Here is a 17,698-nt window from a genome sequence, read left to right on the forward strand (position 1 = left end):
ACTCAGTTTAGTTCAAAATAATTACTGGTTCGTTCCAGGTTGAGAAACAATTAGGAACTGAAAAAGCAAGTAAACTTGGGTTTTCTTCTTCCAGTCTGCAAACAAGAAGTAGGTGTGGGAGTCTGAGACGTCCCAGCTCCAGTGCCTTGCCAAGCACAGCCTCAAGGCACCACCAGCTTCATTTGTTTAGTACAGGTCACATTACACTGCTTAGTTCTAAACACAAAATAGGCAGAGATTTTTTTTTTCCCTAAACACTTAGCACATTTAATATTGTGTAGTAGTTTAAAAAGAGCAAATGAAAATGTTTGTTTTCCATGTTATAACCAAGCTTCAATTTCCACCCAAAAGCAGCTTGAAAAGCATCACAACTCAAAGACTAATCATGTGATAAGTCATCCATCACTTTCAAAAAAGCATAAAAATAAAGACTAAGTAAATCTATGTAAATGTATACAGTTGCTTAGATGAATACAGAGTATATCCTTCTCATTATTACGAGCTACCTTTTTTTTCTTCCTCCCAAGACTACATCTACATGCAGTTCAGTGCCTTAGAGGTTATCAAGAGAGAAGAGTCAATCTTTCTTTAGGAAAAGAAATAAAAGCTACAAATTTAAACCACATTAACATGGGCCATTTCAATCGAGGTCTCAGACTTGTCAACTTCAACCAACTCACCCTGTAAAACAGGACACACGTGTGGCATAAGAAAGGGTCAAATGCCAATCTTTTAACCACGGAACTAGGATAAATATTCAGGTATTACTAAAACTAGTGCAGATCATCACCCAAATTCTCTGCACCCAAGTTCTCTTCTAAAAAGCCTGAACAGAAAAAGACAGGGAGAGTCACACCTATGTTTTAACTGTTCCACCCATGTCAAAACCTGTAAATTTTCCTCTCTCAGGTTTAGAAATTCCCTCAGCATCAACTTTTGAAATTCATCTATTTGAATACTTTGCATAAGACTTAAAGGTTGCATTTTACTCTTAAACAGCAACACCTTATAGCATCTCCAGTATCCTCTGTAACAAGGGCACTAAAACTCTGCAGGCAAAGAAAATGAACTTTTCCTTTACAGTTACATCTTGGTCAAATACACATTCACACTTACTAGAAGGTTTGGTTCCTATTATAAACAATTTGTATTGAAAGAATTTGGATCAAGAACAGCTTACCACCAATAACAGCCTACGTCTCCCTACAACTACTGACCAGTAAGTAGCACAATATCTTAAAAACTTTTATTCCACCACGTTAACAAAATTTAAATGGACCACAAAGGTCTGAAAAAATCACTTTGCCTACCCAGGCATCCCCACAAAATCACCCCCAAAGGATTAACAAATGGTTTTCTGCCACCAAGCAAACTTGCCACTTCTCTATTCCATGTGCCAACTGTGCTAAATAGCAGCTTTGGTACCTCAGCATTACTGCTGGAAGCTTCCCAAAGCAGACTGCAGGTCAGAAGTAGGCTTTTTATTTTAATCTGAAGTAAACCACATTTAACAGACCAAAGTAAGGTTGTTCTGGTCGGTGAGAAAGTTTAGGCATTCACTGCTTTTCTTTGGATGTGAAAATAAAACTTTATCAACCAGTACAAAACATTTATTATACATCAGCCCACAAAAATTAGATCAGATACTCTGTTTCCATGGTCAGCACAGTAAACTTTGTGCAGAATGTCTGGAACTAACACGGGATTGTATAGTCACGGAACTGGCTTAATCACCCTTAATTTCTTTTGTCCCATAATAAAACATTTTTGTCTGTTTTTTTCTCTCTCAACAAATATATCTTACAGTTAGCTGCACAAAACCAAGCTGAGCTCCAGGGGGAGAAGAGATCTTTTTTACTTTGAAATGATAGCTGCAGCTTACAGGCTGTTGATTCTGAACTATAAAGAATGGACTTATTTCCTCACATTCCTGTTGTATAATTCTTCCTTTACCAGCCTTCAGCTACCAACAGATCAGAGCTGGAGTTTACCTTGGAGTTGGCAGTAAACAAAAGAACAAATCTGCACTGTTTCCTCTGAAAAAAGAAATTGCAGCCCCTGTCCAAATATATTAAAACTCTGAAACACGCAGGACGATTAAGAAGTTGTGTGTTGGATAAATGAGGTAGTGTGCTCAACAGATTAAAAAAAAGAGAATTAAGTGGAAAGATTTACATATTTATAGAGCACAAACAAGGCATTGTTAAACAGTTCAGCCATCAAATGGTGCCTAATTTAAGTTTAACTCAGTGGAGGAGTAGCCTGTGGATTCAAACTATTGTGTTAATGAACAACTCAGCTGTTGCTTCCCAATGACAAATGCACAATACTCATACTTTCCCTTAGCAGACCTGCACTGGTTATACTGCTGAAGCATGAGTACCCAGCTTGCAGGAGGAGCCATCTAATAACTAATAAAAGTCATATTTTTCATTTAAATATTGACTTTAATCTCAAAGTAATAAACAAATATTCAGCTGAAGGGATCTTTAATGAGTTACACGATAATTTTTTTTTCCTCTTTTTTATTTCTCAACTCAAGATGAATGGGCACTACTGGTGTTTCTTTTATATTACTGCTGCTGTACCTTATCCACAGAACATGCATCTCATCCATGTGACAGCTCTGCCAATGGACTGAAACATTTACCATTGGAAATAAGGACAATCACCCATCCCACTACAAACTACAGGCAGTTATTTATTTTAAAAGTACAATATATAAATCAACATTTCTCCACCACTTAGTGCTCCCCAGTATTACAGTGTGGGTTTGATCCAGCACTTATGGTCTACCTTTTGAATCTCATTTAGTTTCTAAGCACTCCTGTCAGCTTCTGACACGGCATCAGCCTCAGCCTGATGGGACCACAGGGTAGGTTGAGGACCACAGAACAGAACCATCAGGCAAAAAAGACAAAATCAGGCAGTGCCCCACTGGTCACCTGTGTGCCAGAAGCAGAAAAGAAAGGGAAATAATAACAACATTTGTAGATAAACGAAAAGAGACCATCAGGAAGGAAACCTGTTCTTCCCAAGGTTTAACACTCTAAAACACTGCAGCATCTGAAACACCCAGCAGCCTTGCACATAAATTGATGACATCCACAATTAAAGCACTTATGTCTCTCCTTAGCCCAAACAAGTAACTTCTATTCTCTCTCCTTCTCAGTTAGCTGACTCTTACTACCTCTACTCATTCTGAACATCCACCATCAAGTTCAGCACCACACATGCACACAGTGACACAAGCAAGGCAGCAAAGTGCTCTGGGGAAGGGCAGGTAGGCTTGAAGCCATGAGGCTTCCCATACTCCAGCCTCCTGGGGTGTCTGGACATCAGCACTCAGTCCTTCTGTAACAAACGGTCCCCAAACCTCAGATAACACACACACACATACACCCCCAGAAAAGAAAAGAAAATATTCAAGACGTTTGTGAGTCTGCCACACCAAAAGAAAACAGCTGTTTTAGATGAGTAGACACTGTCTTATAACTGCCAAAAGCCTTTACTCAGTCTTCCTTGGATGCACAGGATGGCAGAAGCCACAAGAAAAAAAAAAAAGGTTTTAACTCCAGGAGTTGTCTTTGCCAGATAATCATGTAGTGTTGCAGACCGATCTGTATCTCATACAAGGGCACAGAAGACACGTTTTTCTGTGTTCATACCAAAGGAAACAGGCTGCTGATCTCTTGAGTGCCTTTAAATGATGCGTGGATACATTTTAAGCACTTGTTTGTCCTATTATTTTCTGAAATCCAAAATAGACTTTTTATAACAGTATCTCCAATTTCAGGACACCTAGACAGTAAACAAATGATCAGGGAATGAGAAACACTTATATTAATAGCAACAGCACACTGTTCATAAGTAGAGGTGTCAATTACTACTAAGCAAAACGGACAGATTACCAAAAATACCACCACAAAATTATGTTTTTTGTTCACAAACTAAAGAAAAAAAATCAACTTATTCCGTACAGTTTATCGTAGTTTTCACTTCTTCCTACACTTTTAGTAGAATGAATATTTTTAAGCACCTCTCCACGCTAAGAATACCTCCTGCCTCTGAGCATCCCATGGCAGAGGTGAGTGACAAGCAGAGCCCAGCCTGGCTCCTCCAGCTTCTCTGGGAAGCACCTCACTCGCCTGGCCAGCCAACTGTACTTAGTGCCAAACCTGCAAGCTTGCAAAGAGCCTGGAATTCTGCTTCAAGTCACCAATACACACAAACTGTACCTTCAGAAGAAGATCAGAGCATCTTGAAAAAGAACCAAGAGTGACAGATGCTTTTGGAATGGCAGCCTTAGAAACTTCTGTGACCAAAATCTCATCCTTTACACATACAGAACTTGTTCCTTCTCTTCAGTGTGTTGACATAACGACCATCTCAAACCAAAGAGTAACAAAAACCCTCCGAGATTTTTAAAGTTTGTGATGCCAGACAAGCGACCTACAATTACTTTAATCACCCAGCCCTGTGAAAAAACTAATGGCTCCGATTCATTCTGGTTATAATTTAATAGCATTACAATTTAAATAATATACCTTTTTCCCTCAACTACTTTATTTCACTGTTTACCACCAAATCTTTATATGAGGTACTGAAATAGACAGGAAATGCTACTTTTTAACTCACTGACTCCAGATGTTCAGGGGTCTACCAAAGCATTACCCAGAAATCAGGCTAATTACATCATATAAAATACAGTGCTTGGAAGAATCCTCATCCCACTTTATCCTCCTGGACTCTCCATATATTTTTATATACACTCAAAACACAAGGTCAGGCTCACCTTCCTTCTCCCTATTGCATGCACTAGTGGCTCAGTGCAAACATCATCCCAGGCTGTCCTTCCCCTCCATTCAGATTTAATTCCCATGCACTAAAACGAGATGCAGTTACATAATATTTTGCCATTAGGAAAAAAAAAACTTAAGACAAGAACATAGCAACATATTAGTATGTCTATCAAGTCCAAGAACATAGCAACATATTAGTATGTCTATCAAGTCTTCAAGCAGGTTACTTGTGTCACATGTCCCAAGACAGTTTAACTCTGACCCAGGGAGCGAAGGCAGTTCTGATGGGAGGGAAGCCGCTTGCTCTGCAGCACACAGGCTGAAGGTGGGAGTTCCCAGATGAGCACAGTTCCCCGCCCCAGAGAACCAACATTTACAGAGGCATGTGCAAAAGAAAAAGGATGCAATGGTGAAGCCACACACAGTTGTTATATTTACATACCTAAACACACTGCACACCTTCTGAATAGGTAAAAATCCTCAAGTCAGACACAGAGTCCCAGAGGAATCTGAGCTGAAAGGGACCCACAGGGATCACAGAACCCTGAAGCAAATGGCCTGCACGGCGATTGAACCCATGACCTTGACATTATCAGCAACACGCTCCAACCAACACAAAGTAAAACACCAGAATGACGATGAGAGGAACAGCAAAAAGATCAGACACGTGCAAATCTTCAGCATGCAACTAAAAATGACATGGATCTGTTCCTCCACTGGGTACCTGGCAGAGCCCGTTGGAATCACCAAGTCTGCACTGACACAAGCAGAGCACCAGGAGCACAGTGCTCAGTGTAACTGCTCAGGAGTTCCACTGTTATTTATTCCTGAAGTACCTCTCTTAATGCAACTTTGCATAAAAAACGGCATGCCTAACACAGTTATGATTAATAGTGTTTTTCTTTCAGCTCACTTCAGCTCACTGTTTTATTCACTACTGGTCTCACCTCTTCACCTTGTTAACTGCTGCCTTGGTTCCAGCCATCGGAATAGTTTTAAAATTGCTGTTCTTTGTTACAAAAAATACTGTTATTGTAACAGAAGCTAAATTAAAAGACTCATGTCATTAACAAGGGCAGACTGAGAGTGGCAAAAGGCCAAACGAAGAGGGAGATTTGTTACTTTTTCTTCCCAAGAGGATTAAGAAAAATATAAAAGAGACCCTCCAAATCACTTCTCACAGGTGGCTATGTAAAATCTCTAGTTTCTTGCAGGACCAACATAAGAATATTGATGATGTCACTGCCACCCCTTTGGATCACAAATCATTATTTCTTACTGGCAGCTTTGCAGCACCGGTAAAAACTCCGTTTAAGGTCTCACTGGGAAAAATGCAGGTGGTGTAACTGGCATCTTTGCTATCTCATCAGAAAAGGTTAGCAGGGATGTGGGCCACCTTCCCCTTTCGTCCCCTAATGGGTCCTTTGCAGATGGGGTGGTCAGGAAGAGAGATGTCTCTTGCACCCCCATAAAAAGTTGTTGTCTCCTGGGCATATTCACTTTTTAAAGGAGGAGGAAAAAGAAACAGTGGGATCATATATTTATGGAGCTACATCTCCTGGAGACCCTCACCTTCCTCATACACTTGGTGTTCATCAGAGAGATCTGTGGGGCAGGGACCTTGTTTGCATCAGGGCAGGCAAAAGCACAAGGGAAAAAGCAAGGTTCCAGTGCTGTCAGTTGTCTTAAGAATGATACAAACAAACTTTCCCTTCTCTCCCCTGCATTTCTACTGTCTGCAAAAATAATAAAACAAACAAAAGGGAAATAAATAGAGGCTTCCCATGCCAACAAAGTTTTACACAAACATTTACTCTTCCTGATCAGTAAGATTCCACAAAAGCTAAGGAAAAGATTGATACTCACAGTGTATGTGGAAAGGGACAGACACCACAGCAACCAAAGACAATATGAAACTGTCAAGTGCTGCACCCAAATGCAGGACAAGGTATCACACTCCAAAGGGGTTATCTTACTGCCTTGATCCTTTCACAGCTCTCTAACATTGAAGATGTGAAATTTAGTGTGAAACAAAAAGACAACAGGACCATCCTTGAAGTTTAAAAAAGAAAAATAAAATATAATACCCCAGAGAAACAACCTCCAAAACTCCAGTCTATGCATTAGGAGTGCAGATTTAAAGACTTCACTATTGATGTTAACAGTGACATTTTAAGCATGGGAGGAGGAGCAACAAGTCCTTCAAAAAAATCAGGAGCAACTTTCAACTGTAATAAAACAACACATTAAAGGCTCTTCAGTCATACATTTCTATTTTAATGTCCTGTGGAGTACTCAGGGACAGCAGTAAACAAGGTGCTGATACACTTTACTCAGCAAACAATGTCAGTGGTGAGCCAAATGGGATGAGCCCCAAATCAGAGTGAAATTTCAATGCATAAGATAAGGGACTGTGATCAAATTACATCACAAATAGCTCCATTCATCCATAAGCATTATAACAGAGAGAGGATTGAATTACAGATTGGAATAAAACAATTTAAGAAATAAAAAGTAAATTTATTATCTATTTATTACTTTCCTACAGCCAAAGAAAACTTCCCACCTTCATACAAGAACGCTATTCAAGATGAATGTGGGGAAAAAACTGAAATACTAATTATCAGGCAGGAAAAATAAGAATTTGAGTCGTGTTATTTACATTCTCTTTTTCTGTATAGACCAAAGTCACCAAGCTAAGTGAAGACAGAAGAATACACGATTACAATTCAAGTTGTTTTGTGTGACAGGCCTAGCACCTTACATACATTCAATAAACTGACCACACTATCTTGTTTCCTCTTCTTAAAAAAAAATAAAAATTCTCACAGTGCCTTCTACTAAGTTTTTCTTTCTTTTTTTTTTTCTTTTCCCGAAAGCTATAACAATCCATATTACTCAATATCACAATTTTCAAGTGCAAGGCATGCGCTGCCCCTCGACCTCCCTCCAATTTGGCAGCACTGGAAAAGCACCTTTTAAACAAACCCGCGTGTGGAGGCTTCGTTTTAAGTACTGCAAGGAACAACAACCAGGGGGAAAAAAAAACAACAAAAAACAAACAAAACAAAAAACCCCAGAAAACAGAGAGCGCGAGAGGGAAAAAACCCACCACCACCACTCCTCCTGCTCCTCCTCGGGCCGCTGTTGTTGCCTTTGTTGCCGGCCCGGCCGGGCCCCCCGGCCCCCACCTGTTCCCATTCATCCCGCCCGGCCCGGGCGCTGCTGGCGGGGGGTCCCCAAAGCCGGGCTGGGACACCCCGAACTCGAGCGCTGACCCGCGGGTATCACCATCTCCCGGTCCCGGGATAGTGGGTGTGAGCAGGGAAGACCCAGGTGTTCCCCCACGCCCAAGACCCCCTCACCCAGCGCCCTGACTGCTCCAGGAGGGTGCCCTCCCCCACCCCGGCACCCTGCCCCGTTACAGGGAGGGTGTCCCCCCCCTTCAGCACCGTGCCCCTTTGCAGGAAGGAGGGTGTCCCCTACCCCAACACCCTGCCCCCTTGCAAGGAGGGGTGTCCTCCATCCCAGGAGGGGATGCCTTTTTTGTTTGGTTGGTTTTTGGTTTTTTTTTTTAAGAAGAGCACCCATCGACCCACCCCCTTTGCAAGAAGGAGGCTGCTGTGCTCACTTGCCAGGCAGACACCCCCACCCCAGCCCCTGTGCGGGAAGGAGGGTACCCTGCAGCCCCGAGCCCCCCTGGAGCAGGGAGGGTACGCCCCCAACACCCCGTCCCCTCGCAGGGAGGGCGCCCCCGCACTGCCCCATCCCCAGCACCTACCTCGTCTTGGAGGACAGGAAAGCAAGTTTGATTAATCCATAGGTAAACAACTGGATGCTCTCCTTGGCTATGCTGGCCACTCTGAGCCTGTGCTCTAGGATGTGCAGTTCCATCTTTTCCTCTTTCTCATTTGTAGTTCATCTATTCCTGGGGTTTATTTTGTGTTTTTGAATGGGGAGGGGGAGGGGGCTGTTATCGTCGGTGCCTTTTTTTTTCTTTTCTTTTTTTTTTTTTTTTTTTTTTTTTGTTCCTCCCCCGCCTCCCCTCGATTCCTTCTGCCCCTTCCCGGCTCCGGGGGCTGGGAGATGAGGGAGCGGAGGGTGCCGGAGTTGGGCGGGGGGAGGCCGGCGGGGCGCGGAGCGGAGCCGGGCAGGAGCAGCGGAGCCCGGGGCGCCGAGCAGCTGGTGCTCGCTGGAACAAACAACTTGCCACTCAAGCCCAGCCCTGCGCCTGCGCCGCGCCCCGCTGCATGCCGGGAATTGGAGTCCGCGCCGCCCCGGCGGGACGGGACGGGATCACGGGATCAACCAGGTTGGAAAAAGACCTCTGAGGTCGTCAAATACAACCTATGATCCAACACCACCTCGTCAACTAGACCATGACAGTGACTGCCACATCCAGTCTCATCTTAAACACTTTCAGGGACGGTGAATCCACCACCTCCCTGGGCAGCCCGTTACAATGTCTGATCACTCACTCTGTAAAGAATTTCTTCCTAATGTCTAATCTAAACCTCCCCTGGTGCAGTTTAAGACCGTGCTCTCTTGTCCTACTGCTGGTTGCCCGGGAAAAGAGACCAACCCCCACTTGGCTCCCCCCTCCTGTCAGGGAGTTGCAGAGAGTGAGGAGGTCTCCCCTGAGCCTCCTCTTCTCCAGGCTGAACAGCCCCAGCTCCCTCAGCCTCTCCTCACAGCACTTGTGCTCCAGTCCCTTCACCAGCCTTGTTGCCCTTCTCTGGACCTGCTGCAGCACCTCAATGTCCTTCCTGAGCTGAGGGGCCCAGAACTGGACACAGCACTCCAGGTGTGGCCTCACCAGTGCTGAGTCCAGGGGAAGAATCATTTCCCTGGACCTGTTGGCCACACTGTTCCTGATCCAGGCCAGGATGCCATTGGCCTTCTTGGCCACCTGGGCACACTCTGGCTCCTGTTCAGCTTCCTGTCAATCCAAACTCCCAGGTCCCTTTCTGCCTGGCTGCTCTCCAGCCACTCTGTCCCAGCCTGTAAAACTGCGTGGAGTGTTGTGGCCAAAGTGCAGGACCCGGCACTTGGCCTTGTTAAACATCATATAATTGGATTCAGCCCATCTATCCATCCTGTCCACATCCCTCTGCAGAGCTCTCCTACCCTCTAGCAGATTGACACTACCCCCAACTTGGATGGGACAGTCTGTCCTCCCCTGCCCTGCCCCAAACCCCACAACTGCTTTCAAGGGGCAGTTTTGACCAGTCACTTAAAAAAAAAAAAAGGAAAGAAAGAAAGAAAAACAAATTAAACACGGGAATCAACGCTTGTAAGTGCCCAGCTGGTTGGGGTGTTAGTTTTGTTTGTTTCATTTTCTTTGCACCTATCGGGAAAAATCTTTCACAACCCAAAAACCAACAATAAGGAGAACTTCAGAAGTTTTCACTAACCACAGGGAAATAGTCAAATGTTACCATTTTCATACGTTCATGTGGCAGATGGGGAGTCCTCGTCCATTTCCCTGGGAAGCAAAAATAAAGTGGCAAACCCCCTCACTTTGCGTGGAAATGTTACAGAGGTAAAATCACAGCTGTCAAGAATATAAAACCAGCCTTGTGCGTGTGACAGTTGTAGTGCTGGAAGGGTGAATGGCCTGTTCATCCCAGTTCTTGCCTTACTCCTCAACACAAAGAGGCTGAATAGAGATAGGAAGGGATGAGCCTCCAAACCAGCACCCCAGAAATGGGGCTGCTCTGGCACTGGGAGTGTCATGACACCAACCAGCTGCAGCCACGCTGTTTGTGAGCGCTGCACCTCACTGGCACCACGCTGACACAGCAATTAAATTCAGTCTTGGGGTGTTTGTAAAGCAGGACTTGGGCTGTAAACCTGATTCAGATTCTGTACAAGGCTCTCTCTGACTTCAGATGACACTGATTCTGCCAGGAACACATCACCACCCCCCAGTCACTATGGCCCTTTTCACAAGTAGTTCTCAAATAAGCTTTCTAAAGACCATTAATAGCAACCCTTCCATTCTGCACAGAGGAAAACTGAGGCACAGGATGTGTCCAAGGGCACAAGATGAGAGCTCAGTTAGCCAAGCCCCACTCCAAGCCATTCCTTTTCCTTATAGAGAAGGAAGAGCTTCCGCAGTTGCAAGTTAAGTTTTTAGGGCCTGTGTTCTTCTGGGGACAAGCTTCCAAAATCAGGATTTCCAAGGGCTTTCTATTGTGTTCATTCCCATGGGATGGCTGTATTTCTCCCCTGGACACATCTGTTCTTCCTCTGCCTGTGGCCATACTTTGAAAGGCTGTCCTAATTTTGTTATATCCCAAGGAAAAACCCTTGAAATTAGAGATATTCACATCAATAGTTCGTCAAAATCATTCAGAGGAAATGCAATCAAGATAAAATATCAAATCTCTACCTCATTTTTTAGAAGCCTTTAAAAAGCTAGTTTTCTTTCTTTGCCTCATACAACAGTTCAGATGACTCTAGGCATTGCATTTTAGGAAGCTAAAGAGGATTTTTAATCTGCTTCCACTGGCAGTTCAAGGTCTTGGACTTCAAAGCTCTGAATGTATCTGTGCCCAGCTACAAAAAATGCCTGCACCTGCATCTACAAATCACAGAGATATCTGTGTTCCTCTGGGACAATGCAGACCACAGAGTCCAGAAGGAAGCAGCCAGAGACAAAATAAACATGCACCATCTTGGTTGCTGTGAGCTTCCAGAGGAAATCAGACAAATGTAGCCTGAATCACTTTTAGGAAATGCTGCAAAACTTCCCTCTTTTAAGAGATTTTCCATCATAATCAGGACACCATTCACAACATCAACTCTTCCCCTTCCCACTTAGAGGAAAATATGTTGTCACTAAGCAGAGCTTTCTCAACTCAGAGAGGCCAGACACTCCAGGAAGGCCACCAGGGATTATGCTATTACAGTCTAATTACCACAGAAAATGCTTACAATGAAACAATGAGAAATGTTAGAACAGACCCAAAGGTAAAATCAGTGCAGACCTTTTGAACAAGCAAATCATCAGAGACTTTGTTCTTCCTTCAGGGTAGGAGAAAAAAGGCCCTGAGTTAGTAATCTGTATTTACTAAAAAAAGAAGAATCGAGCAAACAAGAAAAAAAAAAAACCCAAACACACAAAATACAAAAATACTTCTTCATTTTCTAAGTTTACATCTGGAGCTCTCCAAAATTGCAATTTCTTTCCGGGACCTGTTCAGCTGCTATAGTTTTCCAAGTCTTTCAAAGAAGGCCTGAAGGCCTTTGAGCTAGAAACACAGATCTCATGGCTATTGTGAACCTTCGCACAGTTGACTGCAGGAAGCATTAGGAAAATATAAAGTCCTACCAACAACCTAATTTTCTACACATGAAAAATATGTCTAGCTCAGCACAGGCAAATTTTTCAAGAGCAGGCAACCTGGCAATTAGCCAAAATACTATTAAAGGCCCCCTCCTCCAGCTGTTATTAGTATTCAGATCTCTCTATCCTTTGTTGTCAGGTATACCTGGGAGATTCCATGCAGGGAGCAGCCTAGAATGTGTTGTTATTATACATAACATTCTATAATATTTTTTTATTACTGCAATTCCAAGTTTTCCATGTTCTTCCAGCTCCAGAGGACTCACTTGGCCCAGGCCAGACACAGAGCAGGGACCTGTTGTGCAAGATGATGTAACTGCACCTTTTCATTTAAACCAAAACCCATTCCCTGCCCACACAGCTTCCAGGGTCAGTTACCACAGCACATGCTGGGCAGGCAGAACACAAGAATGGGGGGATCGGACAAGAACACACAAACAGAGATAACAGCAAAACAAATCTCACCAGGCCCCTTGAGTCATCTGCTGCCTGGATGGTAAGCAGAGTGCTCATGAGCTGTCGTAAGTAGATGAGATTTCCAAGTGCTCTAGGTCAGATAGCAGCCATAACACTAAACAGAATTTGGGTTTTGAAGCCTTGAGGCCAGAGGTGGTGGAGGTTCTCCAGCAGAAGAATACAGACTGTACTTGGACTGATAGGCACTTGTCAGATATCTTGGCTTCTGCTCACGATCACAAGGACCTTCCCACTGGTGAGCAGTGCAAGAGCCATCTCCTGCTTGCTCTGGAGCACTGTTTGTCTGGAAGTGAGGTCCTCAGAAGGAATGCAGTGTTTTATGAAGAACTTGAGTTCAAGGAGATGGTCTGTATTTTTGCCTCAAGTGTTTCTGTCAGCGACAGCCAAAATACAGGTCACCAACAGTCTTCTGGTAGACTCTGCTCTTCTGAGTCTGCATTTTGTCTGAGCGCAAAATTTCTCATAAAGCACACTGAAGTCCACCACCCAAGTGACTGCATGAAGATTTCTTCCAAACCAAACTGAAACACTCAACAACAATCAGCTTCTGGAAATAGAAATTTAAAATATGTAGATGCAGTTTAGGTGAAAGGAATGTAATTACGCACTGTGACAAACAGTTCATGAAGATCAGTGCTGCACACAGAGGAAAGATAAAGGAGAATTTCTAAACATGTGAGTCATGTTTTATGCAGTTACTCCAAACTACAGCAAGATATTTTGGTATTATTTTATTTAGATGGTGGAAGTTTGTTTTTAAATAATTTGTGGTCTTTTCTGATAGCATAAAAAAGCCCCAAAATACCTTATTTAGTTCTCAAAGATGAAGGTACAGTAGTCTTTTCCATGTGGATTTTAACATGCAGTGTCTATATTTTTGGCAACAAAACCTTATTTTTAAAAATAAATATAATTTAGATAAAATTTTTTTTCATGATTTGTATGACATTACACTGCTGTAAATCTAACACTGCTCTGCTGTTGGCAGAATTATGCTCTTCTTTCAGAAAGATCTGAAGTTCAACAGCATCTTGACCTCTGACTAGGGCTTGTAGCAGCTTCTAAGATCTAAAATAGCAGATAATAAAGGCCTAATGCGAATGATGTAATGGCAGTACCCTGGATAAATATGCCCAAGGCAAGATGAATCCAGTGCCGCAGTTGTTTGTACTAGCATTTGCTTTTCTTTAGTAGATGGAGCATATGAAGTTCTTGGCACATCTGTAGCTCTGGTGTGAAACCAGGGTCAATGTGTGTTTCTGGGATCCCTTTTAGACTCAATACATAAGGGATACAGCAATCTGTTTCAGCTCCTAAGCTGTGCTTTCGAATGCAGATTCTGTTTAAAGGTTTGAGGACCAGAGGTACCTTCAGGTCAGTCGCTGATTTTGACCAAAAGGGAAGCCACCACATTTCTTAGCCTCCTTGCTCAGTTTGCTCTGAGGTGAAAGTTACTGAGTAACTATAATTACCTTAGAACTCCTTGCTGAAGTTACACAGGCCTTTTTGACCCAGGGAGGCTAATGCTTCTTTAGACAAACAGGTAAACAAAGGCACAGAAAGGCAGGCAATGAGCCAAGGTCACACCATCAGTCACTGTCATTTTGGAAGTACAATTCATAGGCCACTGCTCGATCATGAGATCACTATGGGGTTGTGGGAGGCAGACAGACAGGATGGGTTTACAAGCTGCTTACACTTCAGGGACAATTAGTCTCTTTGGGGGAAAAAAAAAATCAATTCTTGAGGAACAATCACGTGTAATATACTAAAATAAAAATAAAAAAGGGGGGGAAAAAAGCTCCCCAAATGATAGCTTCTGAGCTTGCTTGTGAAAAATTACCCATTTGTTTAATTGAAAAGAGCAATTTATCAGGCTAATTTCCTTCTAGCAACCAGAGACCTTTCAAAACTTGATTGCAGTTAATGTGCCAGTGTTTCAAAGCATTTTATTCAACTATCAAATACACTAATGAAGAACTTTAATTTGCTGTTGAAGTATGAAGTGGGCTGAGCAGGTCAGACACCTCATGCTCACAGGTCAGCAGAGGTGCAGGTGAGACTCTGCTGTGCAGCAGCTCCTCAGAGAGGCCAAGTCCTGCAGGAGAGCTGGGGGAGGCCACGGGAGCCAAGAGATGTGCAAAGGCAGCTCCCACTGTGCACAAAGCTACGTTACCCCTAACCTGAACAGCAGCAGAGAATTCCAATTAAGCATTCACTCCCCAGCTTGCAAATGGAGATTATCCAACTAAACACCTCGGTCAGGGAGGACAAAAACTCGCATCTCCCCCACCTGTGTTCTATGCTTTGGTGACACCCAACAACTACTGTCCTAGAACAGAAAACAACACAACTCCCAGTACTGGGCTGGAGAAAGGAAGCTTTGGCACTTATAATCAGTGTTATGTAGCCCCTGGATAGAAGGGATGAAATTCCATGTACCTGGCACGTGTAAGTGGACACAGCAACTTCCAACTGCAGTACTCACCAACTTCGCCAAAACTCAGTGTACCAAAGAGTGGCCGGTTAGTATTGTCCCCATTTAAGGCAAGCAACATTTGCTAAACTTTATTCAATTCCTCATTCTCTTAGCTAGTGTTTGCCAAAGTTTGTCCTCATCCTTGGAAATTCCATGGCTACAGCCACTCCTATGAATCCCTCATTCTCATTTAAAACCTAGATGCATTAAGAAGCTGAACCTATGACTTTACTGGAAACATTCAAACTCCGGGAGGTAAAACGAGCAAAAGTAATACACGCGTTGCTGAACCGAAACATCACGAGACAGAAGCTGAAAGTTTGCTAGCCAAGATGCTGATCACACTGTTTTGCTGATCAGGTGAGCTACTTAAACCTGTTTGCTGCAATAAGCATTATTGAAACAGACCCAGTCCAGCTCATTAGCTCTTACACAATGCCAGATGAAATGACTGAAGTCATATCCACTTTATGAAGGCTGAAAAGCATTGTTGATACAAAACTGAGACAGCAGGCTCAGGATGTGGGGAGAATGTCTTCACAGCTAATAAGAGGTGTTAAAGATGACCTCAGCTTCTCATTTACTTTGGATACTGAAATAAGCAGTTGAAGAAAATGCTCCCTCCCTCCCACCCCCCAGCCTCCTGAAGATCAACACATCTGCAAACACATTCTGCAAACCTCAGGGAAGAAAGCCAGATTGTAGCCTGCCTTATCTCTCCTGACTGGCTAAATGTATGTCAGGCCTCAGGCATCACATGACTGTACATAACGTGAATACAATAACTAACTTGGCTTTTATAACGGATCAGCAGGGATCAGCAATGTTGAACAAACACTCTTATTTGCAAAAGCACCTTCCCACCCCATGAAGCAGGTGACCTTGTCTCCCAAGGGTTACTATGCAGAGCTAATGATCCACAAATTAAGGATCTGAAATTTATTCCCAGCTCCTCCCTTAACTGCACCGTTTTGCACCAAATCAAACAAACACTGTCACTGCTCTATAGAAACCTAGTGCTGTAAGAGAGGCCAGAGTGCAGGAGGCAGTGGACAGAGCATTTTCTGCAAGAAGGCATCTGCTGGTGGGGACAAGATTTCATGAGAAAGCATAGATCAATATCTTGTTCAATGTCGTTTGTTGTACCTCCCACTGAGGAACATAGTGCATATCTCACAGTCTACCGTGTGACCAGGTGGGGCTCCACAGCAGCCTGGGGACTCCTAAAGACCAATCCAATCTTTTTTCCAGAAAATCTTTCTACACACTGGAAAGTTCTGATTGTACAGGACAAAATCCTCTGTGCTCTGTTGGACCATAGGATTCAGGTATTCACGAGATTTAATTCCACATAAAATGCCATATGGAAAAATCCCCTGTGTGTTGTCTCTCATATTCTCAATAAACTACATCCCATATCTTAATGGTGAGAAGACCTTAATTTGCTCATATATTTAGAGAGTAACCCTACATGCACAGAAGGCAGTACACTTCTGACCACACTGCTTCTTTCACAACTACTGCAGCTAAGTTGAACCCACAGGGTTTTATCATTGCCATCTGAGGACCCCCTGAATCTCTCAGTCAGTATAACCTCTGGATAAGTCCTGGGGATTTTTGGCTTTGTGGGCCTGGAACACCATGCTCTTTCCTTGCTAGGGAGGTTTTGGCTGTGGCAGTGCATTTACTGCTGTTGAAGCTGGCTTTAGATGTTGCAGCCTGCTCTAAGGGACTAATTCCCACACATTTGCTGTGCTAGTCAAAGCTTTTGTGTGGCCACAGGGAGCTCCAGTGACAGAAATTCAGCAAAGAGGGGGAAACTTAATATTTTAAATCCACTCTAAGGCCTGCCCTCTCTAAGGGAAGCTGAGGCAGGCAGGCGGGAATCCCAGCTAGGCAAAGTGGCTTTGCTGGGACAAAGCAGGGCCTGTTGGCCATTCCTCTATAAGAGATAGAGGGCCTGAGCCATCATAGCCATCATGTCCCGTCTCTCTTGGCAGGAGCTAACAACAGGGAAGCAGCCTGGTCTCTCTTAACAATCTCCATCTCCTCCAGCACGTTACTGGCATCCATTCCCTCCTGTTTGTCCTCTTCAGCAGGGTCTCTTTTACATGATAACTTTGATACAAACGAGTCCTCCTGGAGCAATTTAGAAGGTAAAGGCCTATTGTTCTCATACTCTCTAACATGGGTCTTCCTTCAAGTATCTCAACCCTTTTGATTCCAGACAGCACATTCCAACAAATACTTGAAAATACTCTCCTCCTCTTGCCTCTCATACCAGCTTAAGATTTTTAACCCAGTGTTATGCCTTGAAAACAGGATACAGCAGCATGCACAACAACTACTCTCATGTACTCCAAGGAGTTTAACAGTAGACACAGACCAGGACCAAAATGAAGAATGTACTAAAGAGACATAAAAATAACTAGACAATTAGGAAATGCACACACATTTGCCTACACAAAGTTTGCTTCTTTAACACCTGGGAGTCACATATGATTGCTTCAGGCTCCAATTTGCAAGTGCAAAAATCATGGAAAAGTATCTATCAACAGTATACCTCTGCAGAGAACTAGAAATGTGTTC

At 43.4% G+C, this 17,698-nt stretch overlaps 1 protein-coding gene across 3 annotated transcripts in view; it reads right to left on the bottom strand.

Annotated features, from left to right (window-relative positions):
- Window positions 1–9,008, bottom strand: part of CASTOR2 (cytosolic arginine sensor for mTORC1 subunit 2) — a 122,596-nt gene extending 113,588 nt beyond the window's left edge. For 2 of the 3 annotated variants that reach the window (XM_027704948.1, XM_027704947.1), the window contains exon 1: window positions 8,584–9,002. In XM_027704948.1, coding sequence (XP_027560749.1) covers window positions 8,584–8,696 — 113 coding nt within the window. In that variant the 5' untranslated portion in view covers window positions 8,697–9,002. Of the gene's footprint in view, window positions 1–8,583 lie in introns of all 3 variants that reach the window. The other variant, XM_027704949.1, reaches the window with a different exon arrangement.
- Window positions 9,009–17,698: the final 8,690 nt, after the last annotated feature.

This window comes from Neopelma chrysocephalum, unplaced genomic scaffold, assembly GCF_003984885.1.
Source record: "Neopelma chrysocephalum unplaced genomic scaffold, ASM398488v2 Primary Assembly neopelma1_299, whole genome shotgun sequence".
Classification (NCBI taxonomy): Eukaryota; Metazoa; Chordata; class Aves; order Passeriformes; family Pipridae; genus Neopelma; species Neopelma chrysocephalum.